At 33.3% G+C, this 18880-nt stretch overlaps 2 protein-coding genes and 1 long non-coding RNA gene across 4 annotated transcripts; 1 reads left to right on the top strand and 2 right to left on the bottom strand.

Moving 5' to 3' along the window:
• Positions 1–4096: 4096 nt before the first annotated feature.
• On the bottom strand, positions 4097–6390 carry LOC7494902 (GABA transporter 1). The gene is made up of 7 exons (XM_002311007.3): positions 6194–6390; positions 5873–6103; positions 5622–5719; positions 5235–5421; positions 5029–5159; positions 4670–4903; positions 4097–4595 (listed from the first exon to the last, which is right to left on the bottom strand). The coding sequence occupies exons 1-7, from the start codon at positions 6306–6308 to the stop codon at positions 4215–4217; spliced, it is 1377 nt and encodes a 458-aa protein (XP_002311043.1). The 5' UTR covers positions 6309–6390; the 3' UTR covers positions 4097–4214.
• Positions 6391–8728: 2338 nt separating this feature from the next.
• Positions 8729–11199, bottom strand: LOC7479837 (GABA transporter 1). The gene is made up of 7 exons (XM_052454895.1): positions 10871–11199; positions 10559–10791; positions 10353–10450; positions 10076–10262; positions 9865–9995; positions 9530–9763; positions 8729–9209 (listed from the first exon to the last, which is right to left on the bottom strand). The coding sequence occupies exons 1-7, from the start codon at positions 10978–10980 to the stop codon at positions 8829–8831; spliced, it is 1374 nt and encodes a 457-aa protein (XP_052310855.1). The 5' UTR covers positions 10981–11199; the 3' UTR covers positions 8729–8828.
• Positions 11200–12188: 989 nt separating this feature from the next.
• Positions 12189–15289, top strand: LOC18101316 (uncharacterized). 2 transcript variants are annotated; one of them, XR_002983246.2, is made up of 5 exons: positions 12189–12691; positions 12793–12892; positions 13489–13743; positions 13989–14161; positions 14626–15289. It is a non-coding gene; the product is annotated as an uncharacterized LOC18101316 (long non-coding RNA). The 2 variants fall into 2 exon arrangements; XR_002983247.2 differs by having other exon boundaries at positions 14302–15289.
• The last annotated feature ends 3591 nt before the right edge of the window (positions 15290–18880 follow it).

Here is an 18880-nt window from a genome sequence, read left to right as displayed (position 1 = left end):
TCTATTTGTTATTTTCTTATATGCCCCTTGACCGTGAGTCCATGGATGTTACTCTCTCTTGTCTTCTTGTCCAACCTGTTCGATTATTTTTTAAAATATTTTTAATTTAAAAATATATTAAAATAATATTTTTTTTATTTTTTAAAATTTATTTTTAATATCAGCACATCAAAATAATTTAAAAATATTAAAAAAAATTAATTTAAAGTAAATAAAAAAATAAAAAAAATTCAATTTTTTTCAAAAACATTTTTAAAATTTAAAAACAAAAAAAATTACTTGAATCCGTGATTTTTCTAGCACTTTTCTGGCTCAGTAATTTAAATGGTGGTCATTTTGCTTGATTTTGATAAAATATTTTTTTTTCTATGAAGTTATTTTATTTGATTGTTTAGGTTTAGTTTTTTGACATTATTTTTACCATCCATTTAATATGTCAAGCTCTTGAGATTAGGGAAGTTTCATGTTAAATTAAATAGAAAAGAACATAATTAAATATCAAAATATTTTTGGCATGTAACCCAATTAATCTAATTAAATTTTGAGTACAATCTAATTTAATTTTTTTATTAAAAAATTAAAAAACAACATTATTTTAATTTTTAAAATAATAACATTTTTAAATTGATTTAGATTAATTAAATCAACAAATAAATTTATTTTTGGCTTGTAACCTACTTAATCTAATAATATCTATGCTTCCAACATCATAATTAACAAGCTCTGATAATTGTCACTTGGCAGAAGCAAGGGTGAGTTAATTATCACGCTGGTGTGATTGAGATTATCTCCTTTTATTGGTGGTTTGTAGTGAATCGGTTACGAGGCCTTGTTTGCAAAAATCACAAAACAGAGGGGGCTAGATCCCTCACAATCATTAATGGTAAGCACGCGGAAAGTGTCTTTTGACAGATTTAACCCTCCAGGTCCAAGTAGCCGCGCTCGGGCCGACCTGATCAACACGAACAGTCCAAAACCAGACCAAAGTGGCCAAAACTGGTCCGACCAAGGACCCGGGAATCATGCATTAGCTCGTGTTGAATTGTCTACTTGTTCTAGATGATTTATTTATTTATTGCCTTTAATTATTAGAGTATACTTTTCATCGATCTCTTAGCAAGATGAAGGGTAAATTCCTTGAAGTGTAGATTTTAAATCTTAAAGTTTTAATTTGCAAAGATAAAAGAAAAATCAAAGTTTTTTAAGTGGTTGATTTACTTGTAGATTTTTTTATATACATGATGAGGTTGACACATCAAAAAATATATTTTTTTCATATATTTTATATAAGGTGTGCAATTTGCATCATCTAGGATGAGATCCTTGGATCATATTTAAAGCCTATTTAAAAATGTAGTTGCGGTTATTTTTTAAAGTATTTTTTATGGTGAAATGCATTAAAATGATATTTTTTTTAAAAAAAATTATTTTTAAAATCAACGCATCAAAACAATTCAAAACACAAAAAAAAATTAATTTTTAATAAAAAAAATAAATTTTTAAGAAACACAGTGTAAATGGTGTCATAATGTCCCTGTGAGCCATTGACCAGAAGAAGACATTGCTCGAACCTTTTTGTACTACTAGTCTAATTGAAAACGATATATTTATTTATTTATTATTAGCTAGCACAAAAGAGAATCCCTTCATGTTCATTGCTCGCGAGGGAGGCCATAAAATACGATTGGCTTTGAGGACTCCTTTCTTTCTTTCTTTCTTCTTTTCTTTTTTGATATTGTCAACATTGAGTGTTTTTTTTTTTTTAATCTCTTATTTTATTGCAGAGAGCAGGAGGAGTTTAGATCATTTTCTTCTCAATTTACACGAGGGAGTTTAAATCATTCCACGGCGTCAAAGTTGGCAAGAAATGCTTGAATAGTTAGAATATCTCATTTATTTTTATTTTTTAATGTCTTGATATTAAAAATAAACATTAAAAATAAAAAAAGATATTATTTTAATATATTTTCATATAAAAAACACTTAAAAAAATAAACTTTATTACAATACAAAATATACTTTCAATTGCAGCTTGGCGGATTGGCCGAACAATTTGGAATGTTTTGTATGGAGATTGACGGCGTATGCTTCTGGTGTAAGATCGTAAAATACATGATTAATTTATCTGTTACTGTTTTGGTGGCTGCTTTTTTATCCTTGCTTGAATTAGATTGATAATTAACGGTGTGACCTTTTGCATAGGTATTATGCAGCATATGCTCATTGTCTATGACATTACTGCACAGAGCTTGTGGGCTTGCTTTTATTTTTACTAACCAAGGAGTATCTCTGGGATTGATTTTAGAATAAGGAGACATATCTTTTTAGTCCTCGTTCAGTAGATATGTTCTTGTTTTCATACAACCAGATCTTGGAGTTTATCGCTATAAAAAAAACATTGATTCTCACACAAAAAACAAAAAAAAAAAAACATCATAAGGTGTGTATTTCATAATACAGGGCATGATTGTTTTTTAAAAATATTTGTTCTGGGTTGATTTGATTAGTTTATTCTGGGTTGATCTCGTCACTTTAAGATCATGAAATTAAATTTCACTTTGACATGGATGTAGATAAATCAAGAGAAAGATTGATGCCTTGCGTAACCAGAAAGCCTAAGTGGATCTTATAATGGCAATAAGGAAGAAAGTTAAGCAAGTGTGATTATTCGTCAACTCTAGTTGCAGCAATGGAAGAGTGCTAAGAACTTGACCAATCATTTCCTAGTGACCCTTACACTTCCCACTATAAAAACCCTATTGACCCCAGAATCATTTCATTGTAGTTTTTTAGACAGTGCTATCTTCTTCATTGGAGCATGTTTTACATATTACCATTTCAGATTTGAATTAGAAAAAAAACAAGAATGTGAATAACTAGTCTAAAATGTTGATTAAATAAGAAGATATAGTTGAATTTGGTATTCAAAAGCTATAAAGAGGGATGATGGCGGCCCATGATCATCAATGAGAAACCATTATCTCACACACACGAGGTTACTTTTCTGCTTTTTGATCAGCAAAATGTTAAGAAGCCTTTCACATTAAGTATATATTCTTACTGTTTCTTTACCTCATCACGTGATTCTTAAGATATGCGAATTAACATGATTGCATCAAGTTTATAAAAAACGAAGGTCTCGTCTTTTAGCTTTAAGTGCAGATAATTCTGTAGTTGAATCCTGTCCTCGTCTTTGGCTGGCGGCTTTCTGTATAGTCTTGGATCACTAGTTGTCTCGAGTGTCTTCGAACACTGATATTAAACCCAGCTCGAGTCAACAAGCAGGTTAGGATAGGTTTCATAAGAAAATAAAAAAAAGGAAGATGGTTTGCTGTGGTCTAATATAAAATTTGATTTGTTTTTTTTTTAAAAAAAACAACGTAGTTTTTACTCTTTTTTTTTTTTTAAGTTTTACCTGCTTTGTAACCTGAATCTTGAATCTGATTTAATAACTGTGATTTTTTACATTTCGATTTTGTAACAATTGACACACGTATATTAGCTGTGTATATTTTACGTTTTTAGGGCACATATATTGGTAAAAAATTACCGTTGGACTTGGAGAGCAGATTAATTTTACGTTTCTAGGGCACGTATATTAGTAAAAAATTACAATCGAGGCGTACCGTGATAAAAATTGTTACGGTGATTCTAAAAATACGGAGCACATAATAATACATAAAAAAGATATTTTTGAAGACTTAAAAGTGTATTTGTCTAAGCTTATGTTTTTGCTTTTAATAACAGAGTATACTACTGAAAACAAAATACGAGGAGCAAAAGCATGATTTCATGCTTTTGCTCTTGTGTTTTGTGCTGTGAAGGATGCAACTCTCACCGCAAATGCAAGCCTAACACAATCTTAGTTTAGGCTGCAAGTAAACTAGTTTTTTTATGGCATCATCTCATGTTTCAAAATTAATGAAAAAAATACGAGAACTCTTTTTTAAGTCTAGACGTGGATCATTTCCTAAAATCCAAATAAAACATGCATGGTTGCCGGTAACAAAGAATTGGTTTGATTGTCATCCTTTGAGACTTGGGTCGGCTCGGGTCGGGTTTTGGATGAGTTTGAGAAATAAAATACCAGGAAGGGTTTGGTCCAAGAATCTCCGTTCGTTAAAAGAAAGCAGCAAGCAATATTGCAGTACTTGTGATCGACATGGTGCTTACAGCCTATATGAACTTACAGTAATTCTGGTCCATGGCTAATGTTATACGTCAGCGAACAAGCTGTAAGTCCTGGCATCGAGAACTATTTGTCTAACAGAAGCTACTGCTCCTACTGCCGCCAACAATGTTGATGCTACAGCTATCAACGTGTTTCCCCAGAAAACCAGGCCCTTCTTTGATGGCTTAAAAGTGACATTGTAGAAGACCATTGGCAAAATGAAATCCAAAGGAATGCATCCAAATGCTCCAAACAATGCCATGATGTCTCCAAAGAAAGGTAGCATGGCAGCCAAAAATGTAGCGCTTATAACTGACAATGATCGAAAAATCAACCTTGGTATAACATTGCGGATGGAGAATTGATCCATCTTTGGGTCCGCAAACCATTTTTCGAAAACTTCGTTTGTGGGTTGCAAGTAAATCTGCAATAGCTAGCCCATGTTACATGTGAAAACAGGATGCAACTCTGCTATAGATGGTAGGGAAAAGGACTTACCAGAGCGATAGCAGTCACTTGCATGAGAGTGAAGATGTTGGTTAGCAAAAGAAACCATCTAGGCAACAGTGGCTGGCCATCAACCATAAAATTGGCTAGAATTGATGGTTGAGCTCGGTTGCCAAATGACCAATAACCTGAAATGCCAACACTGAAATAGGTACTGACTATGACAGCATAGCACATGCATAGGCCTTTGAACATCTTGCCCTTGATTGGGGGGGCTATAGTTGCCTGCAAAATAGAAGATTTTGAGCTGTTTGAAATTCCCTCCAAGTCTCTAACCACCTTGCTGAAGAGATGAGAAAATTTAGAATATTGTAATCTGTTTGACTAATACGAAGCTATTCGAAACAAACCTGTATTTCAGGGATAATTCCACTTGCATATGTGGTAGAGATGATCGAAATGGCATTAATAGCACTGAAAAACTGATTTTCTTGGGATCCTTTAATGGAATAGTCCTTAGAAGGTGCATTCTTGGATTTTCCTGATAAAAAATTACTGTATATAAATGAGTGTATGTAAAGAGGAAAATCTGATAATGACTAGTGATTTTTCTAACCAGTATGTATGGATCCTGCTGCGACGCAGGCGCTGTAAGCAAGACAAAGGATCAAAGAGAAAAGGTTAATATGCCTCAGAGAATGGAAAGATGGCATTTGTGCCAAGAATAATGTTGCAGCTCCAAAAATAATTATGAACTGGTACAGCTGCATTGTTCCATTTGAGTTGTACAGCATGTAAATGAACTGCAAGGAATAAACCGAACTGTTATGCAAATAAATAAATCAGCAGAATTCTACAATTTTAAGGCATGGTAAGCTCTTCTTTATCCTGCTAATTTTTGTGTTCTAGAAATAGAAATCTGGAAAAACAATTTGATGCAATCTTTGAAAACCATCTCTTGATTTTCCTTTTTAGATCTCACTGTGAGAAATATAACACGAACCTTCAGGCTCTGCCCTCCAAGAAGAGTACAGGCAATAACAGCACCATAGCATATTGAAAATTGAAGTGGCCCCACAAAAAACTTGCCCCATCCAGGTCCTGCCATGTTAAATCATCTTTCAAGTAGTTTTCACTAGTTCTTCTTCAAGAATGCCATTTGTTTTTGGTTATTTTGGCCATAAAATGAAACGCATGCAGTTTGTTACTGCCAAGAAATTGAGAATTCATTTCTTAAATGTGGGAGTAAATCACCTAGAATGTCTCTAGCCATGTCTCGGAATCGAATTTGCCGTTTCCCAAGCTTTTCATGGTGCTCCAAAACAGCAGATAGAAGATTGTATGCATAGAAAGTCACTAAAGCTGCAAGAGCTATGATTAGAACTCCAGGTACCCAGCCTAGTAGGGCCAGAGCAAAGGGAAGGCTAAAGATCACCGGACCGACGATTGATGTTGTCAAATGAAATCCACAGTGTATCCAAGATCCTACATCAATTTTACACGGAATATACAGCTGTTTTCTGTTTGCTTGAAAAGAAATTTGTTTCTACTGAGAATCATGTGTAAACAACTAACCTCTTGATTGGAGGACAAACAAGGCTCCAGCATCAAGTTCTGTTGAAGAATCAATGACCCCCCTTTCCTTGTCTATTTTTGATATGCTCATGGAGCTTGGAACCACCGTTGTCATCTGTCTCTAGTGTGCTTTGAGCCAGAGCAGCGCACAGTATCTACGCAACTGGAGATCTCAGTATATACTATATATCTACGAATTAATGATATGAACAGAAAAGACAGCAAAGCAGTCAATTAAGCTACTCTAGAGAACTGGTCATCCTTGACGGCTATGATTTCACCATCATAAATTTAAAGATTTTGGCACTTTATATTCACTAACATCGTCAATGAAAGATATTATTTTAAAAAAAAATTAATAAAATAACATTTTAAATAGTATAAATATAACTTTTTTTATCATGTATATTCTAATAAAAAAACCATTTAAAAAATCAATTTTATTAGAATAAAATAAATAAGTGTTTTATTTTTTTTTATGATCTTGATATTTTTTTTCACATAGCTAAATTTAATTGGTTTATTTTTTTATTGACCCCACTTTATTAGTTTTAGATCTTTAAAGAGATATATAGAAATAATATTTATGGGGAAAAAAAAGCATTTTGTTTGGCTTTCCCCTTAAATATAGAAAACAAAACAAGCATAAAAAAACTAAATTATTAGTTTTTTATTTGTAGTTATTTATTTAGTTTTTTCATTGGATTCCGGTGACCTTTTCCTTTTTGTCAAGGCTTCGAGTTATAATTAAGTTGACTTTTAATGATGCAGACGCTAGGCTAACTTTGCCTAACTCCAGCCAGGTAAGAACCAAATCATGGAAACTTCAACTAATCTTGGTCTTTTGTAAATGGTTGCTTTCAGTGTAATAAGATAGCGTCAGTCAAAGTTGAAGCCTGAGTTTGAATTCAGTACGCAAAAACTACAATGCCAAATATTATAAATAACTTCCGTATGCTTTATTTCCTAAAAAAAGACGCATCATTGTCATCCAGTAATCTACTTTATGAAAATGGCTTAGATATTATATTTTGATTTTTTTAAATTATAGATGATAGAAAAATTAATTTTAAAAAATTATTTTTTAAAAAATTTAGTTTTTGATTACCGTGATTAATTAAAGATTGATAACAATAATAATTAATTTTTATTAATTTTTTAATTTTTTAACTTTTAAAATTCACTATAAAAATGGTAAAATAAAAGTTTTTAATTTGAATTTTTTTTACACATTTCTTTTCATTTCATTTTAGTATTTTTTTTTTTGCTTTTGTTTTTCTTCTAAATCTAAAACTTAAATTCACCTTATTTTATTGAGAGATATTTGAGTTACATAATTTTTTGTTCAAAAACCTAGTTTAGAAGTGAATCTAAATCAAGGTGGTGTTGTTGAAATCTTGAAAGATATACAACAAACATCCTAATTGAAAATTAATCTTAAAAAATTATTGATTTTTCTATTCAAAGAACCCTTATTTTTTCTAAATTTAATTCTTAATTTATAATGGCTAATTAAAAAGTTGATAACAATGAGAATTAATTTTCATTAATTCTTCAACCTTTTAACATCCAAAATTCACTATAAAAAAGGTGAAAGAAAAGTTTTTAACTTGAATTTTTTAGAATTTATACACTTTTCCTTACTTCATTTTTAGTGTTTTTCTTCTTTTTTATGCTTTGATTTTCCTCACAAATCTAGAATTTAAATTCATCTTGTTGAGAGATATTTGAGTTATATAAATTTTTTTTCAAAGACCTAGTTTAGAAGTAAATATAAATCAAGGTGGTGTTGGTGGAAACTTGAGAGACATGTTGCAAATATCTTAATTGCACAACTGATGAGCAATAAGGTTTTTAAGGACAAATGATTCATTTTTAACGATAACAAAAAATTCATTATTTTAAAGTGTTTCAACAAGTAAATACATTTTTTATTATTATTTAAGCATGATTAATTTTATTATTAATATGTATGTTAGTTTTTTTTTTCAATTATAAATTTAAATATATGCTTAGCATGTATATATGCTTGTATTTTATTATTATTATTATACGATTAGCATGTAAGTTTAACTTCAGTACTGGGAAACAGTAAGCTTTGTGGAGGCATCCTTGAATTCCATTCACCAGTGTGCACAGTTAATGAGTCAAATAACTGCAGATTCTCCCATACAGCGATGTTCACTTGGAAAAGATCCACTGCTGATGTGTCCGGAGAGGGTTTAGACCTTCACAGATCTGCTAGCATTGCTTTGCCTGAACGAAGATTGCAGACACTATTCTAGTAATTCTACTTCAGGAAGTAGTTACTACGGAGAATTAAACACAGAGGCCAAACAGTTCATGAGGCCTGAATTTCAATAATGGTGATTGGAGTTGCTTGTTCTCCTGAATTTTCACATTTAAGTTTTTGAGTTTAACTAGTTGTTTGACATGACATAAAAGCTTTAATAACTAAATAATCATGGATTTGAATCTTAGCTTTCACTTGAGATGCTACAACGCAAATTTATTTAATCTTGCACCATGTTTCAAGTTTCAACAATGTTTCTTTTCTTGTTGTAAAAGAGGGTAGATCATTAAACTTGGTAGATTCTTGCACAAGAGAAAAAATAACAGTTGCGACTTGCAACCATTAAACATTAGCAAACAAGCTATACGTGCTGGCATCGAGAATTATTTGCCGAATTGAGGATATTGCCCCCAACATTCCTACTGCCGAACAGATTACGGCAATTGATGCGTTTCCCCAAAACATCAAGCCCTTCTTGGATGGCTTGAAAGTCACATTGTAGAATATCACAGGCAAAATGAAGTCTAGAGGAATGAATCCAAATGCTCCAATCACTGCATTAATATCTCCGAAGAAAGGAAACATTGCAGCAATAGCTGTGGCTATGATTACTGATAATGACCGGGAAACCAACCTTGGCACAACATTGCGGATGGAGAACTGATCCAACTTTGCATCTGCAAACTTTCGTTCAAACACATCATTTGTTGGCTGCAAGTAAACCTGCACAAACAGAAGCATTCTGATTAAATCACAGCACGAGGTGTAATTCAAGATTTCGGCAATCGCCGTGAATAATGTTCTAAGCCACCCATTTGTAATTGCAAGGATTAATGCTTTGCAAAGAAGGTATAATGCGTTGAAGTTGGTTTGACTTTGTTCTTGTAGCTAAACTGAAAATGTGTTAATGCTTAGAAACATAAAGATTTTTCGTTAGAAATCTGTGTGACATAGAAGAACCCAGGTGTCTAATGACATTATCATCCAAACAGGACTGGCCTCCACTGACTGCCATTTCTAGCTAGCAACAATGAAGATCTTACCACGCTGACGGCTGCTACTTGCAAGAGGGTGAGAACATTGGTCATCAAGAGAACCCAAGTGGGAAGTGAAGGCTTTTCGTCAACCATAAAATTAATTAGAATTACTCCCTTAGTCTGATTGCCAAATGCCCAATATCCAGAGATTGCAACACTGAAAAATGTCATTATTATGACAGCATAGCAGACCAGTAGACCTTTGAACATTTTCCCCTCGACCGGAGGTGCTACAGTTGCCTACAAACAGAAAGAGAACACATTGAGGACATTAGTCCTTTCAGGAACCGATGTCTGCCGTTTTACTAATCTATAAACAAACCTTGTGTATCAAAGAAAACCTGTATTTCAGGAATAATTCCATTTCCGTAGGTTGTAGCAATGATTGAAATAGCATTGAAGGCTCCAAAGACTCGATTCTGCATAGCTCCATTGATAGAATAGTCTTTTGGAGGCGCGTTCTTAGAGTTTCCTGCAAGGGATATAGAACATGGATTAAGGACAAAATATCCTTGAAGAATTTTTATGTATTCCTTTCTTTTTCCCTCTTACCTATATGAACAGAACCAGCCGTAGTACAGGCACTGTAAGCAAGGGCAAGGACTAGAGAGACAAGGTTGATATGCCGTAGGGAGTGGAAAGATGGAATCTGAGCCAGGACTAGCATCAGGATGCCAAAAATACTGACAAATTCGTACAGCTGCATGCTCCCCTTTGGGGTAGAGAGCAAGTAAATGAACTGCCAAGAAGGGGAAACACACCAGAAAACCAACCATCATAACTTTCTCTTTTCAATCCTTTATTAGCTAAACCACTACTGTAAACTGACCTTGAGACTCTGCCCCCCAAGAAGAATGCAAGCAACAACTGCACCATAGCATACACCAAACTGAATCGGACCAACAAAGTATCTCCCCCATGCTGGTCCTATAAGAAGACCATGAATTGATCGTTACAAAAATCAATTTTTGCTGCAATACATGAATCTTAATATTAAGCCTGTAGAGACAAGTTACCCTTATACTGTTTACATACCTAATATATCTTCGGCCATGACCCTGAACCTAAGCTGACGCCTCCCTATCTGAGCATGGTGCTCAAGAACTAATGAAAGAAGGTTATAGGAATAGAATGTTATCAGAGCTGCCAGTATCAGGCATAAAACACCAGGAAACCAGCCCATCAAGGACAGTGCGTAGGGAAGACTAAGAAGAGCCGGAGCTACAATTGATGTTGTCAAATGGTATCCACAGTGCAGCCATGAACCTACCACAACACAAACATTAATTTCCCATATCATATTCTAAGCATTTAGTCACTCAAAGTACCAGTATTTTAGTGTTCCCTCTTGATTTCAGCACAAACAAGGCTCCAGCATCAAGTTGCTCGGAAGAGCTTGGCCCTTCTTCGCTATCTATTTCAGATACTTCCACGGAAGTAGGAAGTTGAGTTCCCATATCTCTATATCCTCAAGGCTAGGTAAATAGAATCTCAGGTGCTCAGGGGCTGAAAGGTTAGAATCTTCTTCTTCTTCTTATCTCGTTAATGATGACTTACAATTTGTGATGTCCATCCTTTAATCAACGCAAAATATGGACACAAACAAGAAGCCATCATCTACTGGCCTGAAGACAAGCAGTCACTTCAACCGAAGAAAGATTCTATATCACCTTGAAGACTGATCCAACAAAGGTAGACCAGCTGTTTTGGACTTCTATAGATTAATAAAAACTGATGGATTCATAAGGCCCAATCATATTTCTCAAAACAATAAAAAATCCTTAGAGATCCCCGAAGCTAATAGTGAATGTTGCTTATGAACCCAGTAAGGGTTTGTTTGGCAGTGTGGTTGCGGTTGCTTTTTAAATAGCTTTTCGTGCTAAAATACATGCCAATGATGTTTTTTTATTTTTTAAAAATCATTTTTGACATCAGCACATCAAAATGATTTGAAAACACTAAAAACATATTAATTTGAAGTTAATAAAAAAATAAAAAAATTTTAAATTTTATCAAAAGCGCTTTTGAAACGTATAAACAAACAGGCCATAAGTGCTAGCCCATTAAGGTACTTTTTAATTTAATATTTTATTTATTATTATTTTTTGAATACTTTTCATTTTAAAATATATTAAAATAATATTTTTATTTTTTAAATTTATTTTTAATATTAACTAATACTCAGAGAAACTACCTAGTTTTCCTCCACATGTTTTTTTTTTTATTTTTTTTATTTTGTTTTTTGTGTTTTTTTTTATTTTTGTTTTTTTTAGTTTTGCATGTTTTTTTTTCTCAAGATTGTTTTTTTTTTTTTTTTATGTTTTTTAAGTTATTTTTATCGATTTTCTGATTGAAAATTTAATTTTATAGATGGATTTTTGTAGGAAACAAAAATAGCATCTTGCACTTTCTCTGTAAATATACATACAAAGCATGATAATTTCGAAGCATAAATAAATAAAATTATAAAGAGACTGATAAGTTATAAATAATTTGGACAATTGGTAAAAGGGGATGCGGTGACCAAAAAGAAGAACAAAGCAAGAAGAAAGAAGATGCAAAAGGAGGACTCAAATGTTTCAGCTCGTGTTGCTTCCATTATAGCTTCCAAAAAGCGCCGCCTGTCTGGAAAACGTCGGATGTACCAGGCAAGTAAAAGAAGGGAACTTGTACATTGTTTTTTGAAGTATATTTGGGTTTTGTTGATTAGTTTTTGAGATTAAAGTTGAGTTATTTATTTATTTATGTTTTGAATGGTTTAGAGTGAGAAAGATGAGAAATTGTGATGTGGGTTTTGCTTGTTTTTGTTGGTTTTAGTGTTTTGTGTTGTTTGTTAGGAGATTCATGAATTTGAACCTGAATCAGGAATTGGTAGAAGGAGGTTTTGCTTGTTTGTTTGTTTGATTGATGTGTGTATAATGGGGCATTGCAAGCACTTGCATTTGCTGTTGTTTTTTGATTGAGATATCAGATGTTGTGCTTAGGAAAACTAAGACTTGTTTCCAAGCAAAATATGAGCTTGCTGGGTTTTCTTTTGGGAAATAACTTGGTGTGTTATTATTTTATATTAATTAACATTTGTGTAGCTTACAGTGTGTTAAAAAATGATTGGCAGGGGATGTGTTTTTAGCCTTCCTACTCCAAATGATCCATTCAATGACAGGAATGGTAAACTCTCTCTCTCTCTTGTGCATGAATGCTCTTGTAAATAAAAAAAATTAAAATCACTGCTTTTCTGTTCTCACTAAAAGTTCTCGCCTCCTATATAGTTTGGCAAGTTGTGAACCTGAATTTCTTGTGTCCACACCGGAGAAACTTTTGGAGCTTGTTTCCCTGAAGGCTATGGATTTATCAGGGTTCTCCTTTCTGGTAATGTTTTAAGCTTTTATATTACCAGAACTTTTGTTCTAAGTTTATCATCATGCTTTCTCATCTCTAGATTTTACAGATGAAATAATCATACATTTTACACGCACATTACATTACAATTCTCCTCTTGAAAGCTTGCGCTGCTTTGAATTGATACATTTTCTGTGATTGACTCAAAGGTTCTGAAAGTTGTTTACAGATGGTCCTTCATATAATGGACGTGAGTCACTTTCTTGTCTCCCCTTATTTCTTGCAACTTTGGACCTGTCTGACTGGATTACAAAATACAGTAGCATAGCAGTCTAGTAAGGATGGTGGAATATGATTGCACTATGCATATCTAGTGTGTTGAGTGGGTACTGTGAAGTAGCATAGCAGTCCTGTCCAGTAAGGATTATGAAATATGGTGGAACTATGCATATCAAGTGCGTTGAGTGGGTTCTGTGTGCTGCATTTTCTGTGTTTTGAGCCATTGTGATGATCAGCTGTTTGGAATTTGATGATTTCTTATGTCTTCTATGCTCAAATAAATCTCTTAAAAAAGATTTTTGGGATCTATTGTTTATTCCTGTTTTATTGATTTTGTGATAAGATAGGTTGTTGGTGGAGTGGAATCTCTTTATAAAGGCGGTTGTCTTGATGCTCTTAAATCCATTAGGCAATCTATTTCTGTTTGTCCCCGGGCTGTGGTTTTCAACAATTTCCTTTAGTGGTTCATGCCTTCTGGCTTTACAGAATCTTCTCCTGGGATCACTTGTTGATTGTCTCTCAATCTGTCTATTCCCAGTCAAAGTGAATGCGTTGTGCAAACAACAAATGTGTGCACTTCTGACGAAATAAGACTTATAAAGGTATTTATATCTCAATATCTAGATATCTGCTTTCTACTTTTTATGTGAATATTTGTAAATGGAGCAGGTTATCACACCTGCAACCAGATTCTGGCTCAATGTGCTTCAAAGTCCATTACCATGAGCTATAGCATTTCCTAAAGTTCTAGTTGCGCAAAGTCTATACTGTATAAAACATAGCAAAATAATATAGTATGATAATGTATTCACTGGCAGTGTCCTTGATGTTTGTGACATTTTTACAGGGAATCCAAGTTTTGAATCATGCTTGTGACAGCCAGCTCGCCTCTCAACCCTTAAAGGTGCTATATGTAGTTGGAAATGATAGCAACTCTTTCAATTTAGTTAAGATGCTCAAAATCAATGGTTATACTGTCTCTACTGGCTCAAATCACAATATTTCAGATGATGATAACAGGTCAGTACTTTATTTATGCCCGTTAACTATTCTTTTCTCCAGTAGTTTTGTTTCTGCGAGCCTTCTCATTTCATATTATTTTTCTCATCTTTAACTGAAATGTTGGTGCTGACACGTTTCTTATTTTGAGACTCAAGCAGCAAATGGGATGTTAGAGGATAGAAGGTAGACAAAAGTTTGAATGGTACTACAGTATATAAATGTTAGAAATCAGGCTGTTATGGAATAATGTAATAATAATTACTACGGTGACACATGTTATAAATACCATCTAATAAAACCAAGCTGATTTTCTGCTAAGCTTCTCCTATTCTGGTTTTAGACTTAAACTTCAAATTGGGGTCGTGGAACAGAATTGGGTAGCTTGATTTTATCCTGTTTGCTACCACTTCTAAGGTTGCTCTTCGGCACAAAGTTCTTCTAGTCTTGGGCTCTTATAACTTATTTTTGTTTGCTTTGTTCAGCCTGGATATGAATGTCAGAAGGAAACCTCTGGTCTCCGTGATCAATGTGGAGCACATCCTACTACTGATTTAGCTTTCTACGAAACTGTAATCTTTCCCAATTTTGTTCAGTCAATTGATAATTATGTTCAAACCCTCACAAGAATGGCCAGGCACACTATCAATGGCGTCTCCCATAGCTTTTTAACCACAGAAGATGCACCAATAGCTGGACCACGTATCAAAATTCTTGAGCAATGTGGGCAGGCAGTGCCTGATGCCTTGAGAAACTTGCATCTCACATCATCCATGTTGGAATCATGAAGCTTCAATTTTTGCTCATCATTACTTCATCCCCATTCTTTATAGATCCTAGAATGTCTTCACCAGAAGCAACGATTGCATTGTCAGTACAAAGTTTCTATTCTGGACGGGTCTCGCAAATGGTGATAATTTATAATGTGCAACATCCTCACAGTGGTTTTGAAGATAATATATATAGATGAGAGCCTGAGTTATTTCTGGTTCCATACATGGTATAGCAAGCCAGAATGGCTGTGTTAGTGAAAATTTGTGAACGTTTTAGTTTCTTTGAGTTGTCTTTCATTCTCTTGGTGGTTACCTAACAGAATGATGTCACAGTTTTGTCTCCAGAATATATACCACTATCGTTTTTCACACTCAAGATTTTATATTGCCCTATCTCCCTCCTTCGACACTATTTTGGCTTGCCAATCATGCTTTTATCTGATTTTAAATGCAAATTGTTGATGGTAGGTTGGAATATGGTAGAAATTTAATGTCATCTGTCACATGCAAAACCAATTTCGAGTTTACTCCATTGTACCACATGCATACGCTAACCAAAGTTTTTGTTCTCTTTTAGTTTTTTTGTTGCAATTCTTTGAACAATCCTACAAGGTCAAGTCAGGCGTTAACTGGCCTCCGTCACCAAGTCAGTAGTCATGTAAAAAACAAGCAAATTTTATGACATTCCAAGACCGCGTATCCCATGGATAACTCGTAACAACTAAAAACACCATAGGAGTTTTCTCATACACAGAGCAGATGTTGATGTTCTGAGCTTGTTTCGTCTTTTTCAAGTTTGTATATATATATATATACACATGCATGTTTTAGATCTGATATGGTTTGGATTGGATTTCAGTTCAGATATTGTGAAAACCAAAACTTTAGGATTTTATCACAATCCAAACCAAAATCATTTTTTTACCTAAAAAAACTTATCCATTCGGATATCATTGTTGCCCTGCGCTCCTATAGTAAATGAAGCTTATGGAACTTCAGCAAGCTTAGCTAGTCAACTTTTCAATAAATCAATTATGGAATTTGTGTCAAAAAACCATCTCAATCCAATAGCTTAAGCTATTAGGTGAGGTCTCAAGATATGATTTATATTATTCTCTAACACACCCCCTCAAGTGAAAGTCTTTTGGGCTTGAAACTTGCACAGATCCATTTTACCTTGTGCTTAATTTTTATCAAATAAATGGGGATGGTGAGATTCGAACTCGTGACCGCTTGGTCATCAAGGCCCTGATATCATGTCAAAGAACCATCTCAACCCAATAGCTTAAGCTATTAGGTGAGGTCCGAGGATATGATTTATATTATTCTCTAACAATTTGAACCTAAAACTTTAGGCTAAATGGATTCCTTATCTCATTATAAATAGTCCATAAAAATCGATTTATTTTCATATGTATATGGATTTGAATTAATAACTCGAAAAAGTAATTTAGAGGTCCAGTATTAGGAATCACGTCAATGATCAGTCTCGTGGCTAACTTGAAAGACTTTAATAATGAAAACGGCATGAGGATTCATGACTGCATATATGACGCAATAAACAATGGGAGCTTCTCATGTATTTGAGATTTGATATAAAAATTAAAAAGATCGAGAGTTAAGGTTTCTTTCTTATTTTTGAGAAAGAAATGCTGATGAGAGCTTGAGGGTGGGCAGGCTGGACTTTCTTGCTGTCTTCACATTTTGTAGCGCAAGCTTTTGGACCAGATATACATGTTGACGGACGGTATGGTATCTTCTGGGGAGAGGGTGGTTGGTAGGCAGTAGTGGGGTATGATGAGAGACAAATATTAGCACATAAAAATGATGTTTTAGCAACCATCACACTCCCAAAACCTAAAAGAAAAAAAAATATATGAATTTCTTAATGATGCTTCGGTTTTATCTCTTCATTTTGCTCTCTTTCATTTCATCCTTGTTCGTTTGAGCTAGACATCGCACCTCCTCCCATCTCACAATCATTCTATTCTTATCTTCCAAGGTTTACGTACCCAGATATATGCCCTCAATTCACCCAGATAACCTCGCTCCCTGCAATATTAAAGTTTATCTTTATTTGGACTGCAGAAGCCCGAAAACGATGCATTGTCGTCTTGCAAGATTAGCTAACCAATGCAACAGTTCTCATTGGGTTGAAATTAGTATAATTTATTTGCTAACAATGGTTTTTTAATTAATAATGTTTTCCCAATAATTTAATCATCGCCTGTAAGTCAAGTTGTCGGAAGGTTCTTAATGCAATATAATATATACATTAACGTAGAACTATATATGTTGAGATGGTTTATTATGTTAATTGACCTCCAATTATGATTCTCTTGCTTTTCCTTTTCCAGCACAAATCTTCTTGGTCTCATGCAATCATTGCTCTAACTTTTTTATTCTTGAATGATTAAGAGCAAGAGTATATAGAATTATATATTTAAGTAAATAAATAAACTATATATAGAGATCTCATTGGTACAACTAAAGAAGGAATCTGGTACCATTGCGTGTGGTCATTATTAATACTATTTTTTTTTAATAGAAATTCTATAAGCTAGATTAATTTCTTCATGTCGGCGTTGAGTGCCGCGCGCTGTACCGGCGGCCTTTCAAGCTTCATTAAGAAGCCTCCTACCAGTTCATAGCATATTCTTTCCTTAATTATTAAAGAGATCCCAAGGTTGAACTGTCAATTAATTGATTTTCTATATAAAATAATAATAATAATAAAGCTAATCATGATCTGCCTTTTCTCCTAAATATTTTAAAGTTTACCTTTAATATATAAAACTATAGTGCAAAGGAAACGATGAGAAAACCACTTGCAAAAGACTGGTATTAATAAAACCTAATTAGGTAGATCATTTGTCTCGTTCAAGAACAGTGGATTGATTGTTTATGGGGCAGTGTTTTTCTTATGTGTGCTACAATTATTAACAATCCACTACAATTATTTATATCGTTAATTAATTTCTAGTATAAGAACCGAACGTGGATTATATATATTTGTTAAGAAGATTTACTAAATCATATACGAGCTTGAATTTATGAAGGGATATTCAATGCACACGTACACATATTTTATTATTTAGTAATTATTATTTTGTTATTCTTGGAAAAAAATCAATGGACTTGCTCTTGTGATATTTTCATCTTTTCACGAGATGTATTAATCATTACTGGATTAATAAAGAGTAATTTAAAAAAAAAACACGATGAAATTACTAATTTATATCCAGAAAAAAAAACTTTGAAATTGATGTCTAAAGGCTTTTTTATTTTGTTTACTTTTTTAAACATAATAAAATGACTCAACTGTCTTTAATCTAACTGCATTTAAAAACAAAATTTTTAAAGCTTGCATTCACAGGCTTTTTCATCTTCTTAACCTGATTTTTTTTGTTATTATCAAGTTAGTTGAAAGTAATTTGGTTTATTAATAAACATATTATTGAAATGAAAAGGTGGTTGGCATGTGGAATCCACGCGTCAGCGTGTGGGAGACATCCATGGCTTTTTGGCGGCCCATGTAGCACCTACCGGTGTCTAAAGATGTTCTTCTATCATATCATTGGAATAGTCGCGACATATTCTTTTTGGTGGGGCGACAACATGATGAATTATCTACGACGGGGCTATTTTTTATTTTCTCTCTTCTCCTCTCAAAAATCGCACTGGTCATTCAGAAATTCAGAATTGTCCTATTAATTATTGATATTTCAACTTTGGTCCTTATTCTCTTGGTTTCTAAATTTTTATTTATTTTTAATTTTATCATTCAATTAAAGTTTATGATATATTATTTTTTTCCGTTTTGGTACTCATTCTTTTGATTCTTTTATTATAAAGATTTTTCTTTTCAATTTCACCATTCAATAAAAAATTCATAGTTTTCCTATGATTTATTTTTTTATTTTAATTTTGATCTTCATTCTTTTAATTGTTATTTTGTATTTTTATC

Source organism: Populus trichocarpa, chromosome 8 (assembly GCF_000002775.5).
Source record: "Populus trichocarpa isolate Nisqually-1 chromosome 8, P.trichocarpa_v4.1, whole genome shotgun sequence".
Taxonomy (NCBI): domain Eukaryota; kingdom Viridiplantae; phylum Streptophyta; class Magnoliopsida; order Malpighiales; family Salicaceae; genus Populus; species Populus trichocarpa.
Note: the sequence above shows the minus strand (reverse complement) of the source record. Positions and strands in the feature narration are given on the sequence as shown.

Coding starts and splice junctions, on each gene's coding strand:
- LOC7479837 (XM_052454895.1), bottom strand. CDS start 10,980: ATGGGAACTCAACTTCCTACTTCCGTGGAAGTATCTGAAATAGATAGC. Junction 10,792..10,870: donor TTGTTTGTGCTGAAATCAAG/AGGGAACACTAA, acceptor TTGTGTTGTGGT/AGGTTCATGGCTGCACTGTG. Junction 10,451..10,558: donor CATGGCCGAAGATATATTAG/GTATGTAAACAG, acceptor GTCTTCTTATAG/GACCAGCATGGGGGAGATAC.
- LOC7494902 (XM_002311007.3), bottom strand. CDS start 6,308: ATGACAACGGTGGTTCCAAGCTCCATGAGCATATCAAAAATAGACAAG. Junction 6,104..6,193: donor GTTTGTCCTCCAATCAAGAG/GTTAGTTGTTTA, acceptor AAATTGATGTAG/GATCTTGGATACACTGTGGA. Junction 5,160..5,234: donor AGCAGGATCCATACATACTG/GTTAGAAAAATC, acceptor ATTTTTTATCAG/GAAAATCCAAGAATGCACCT.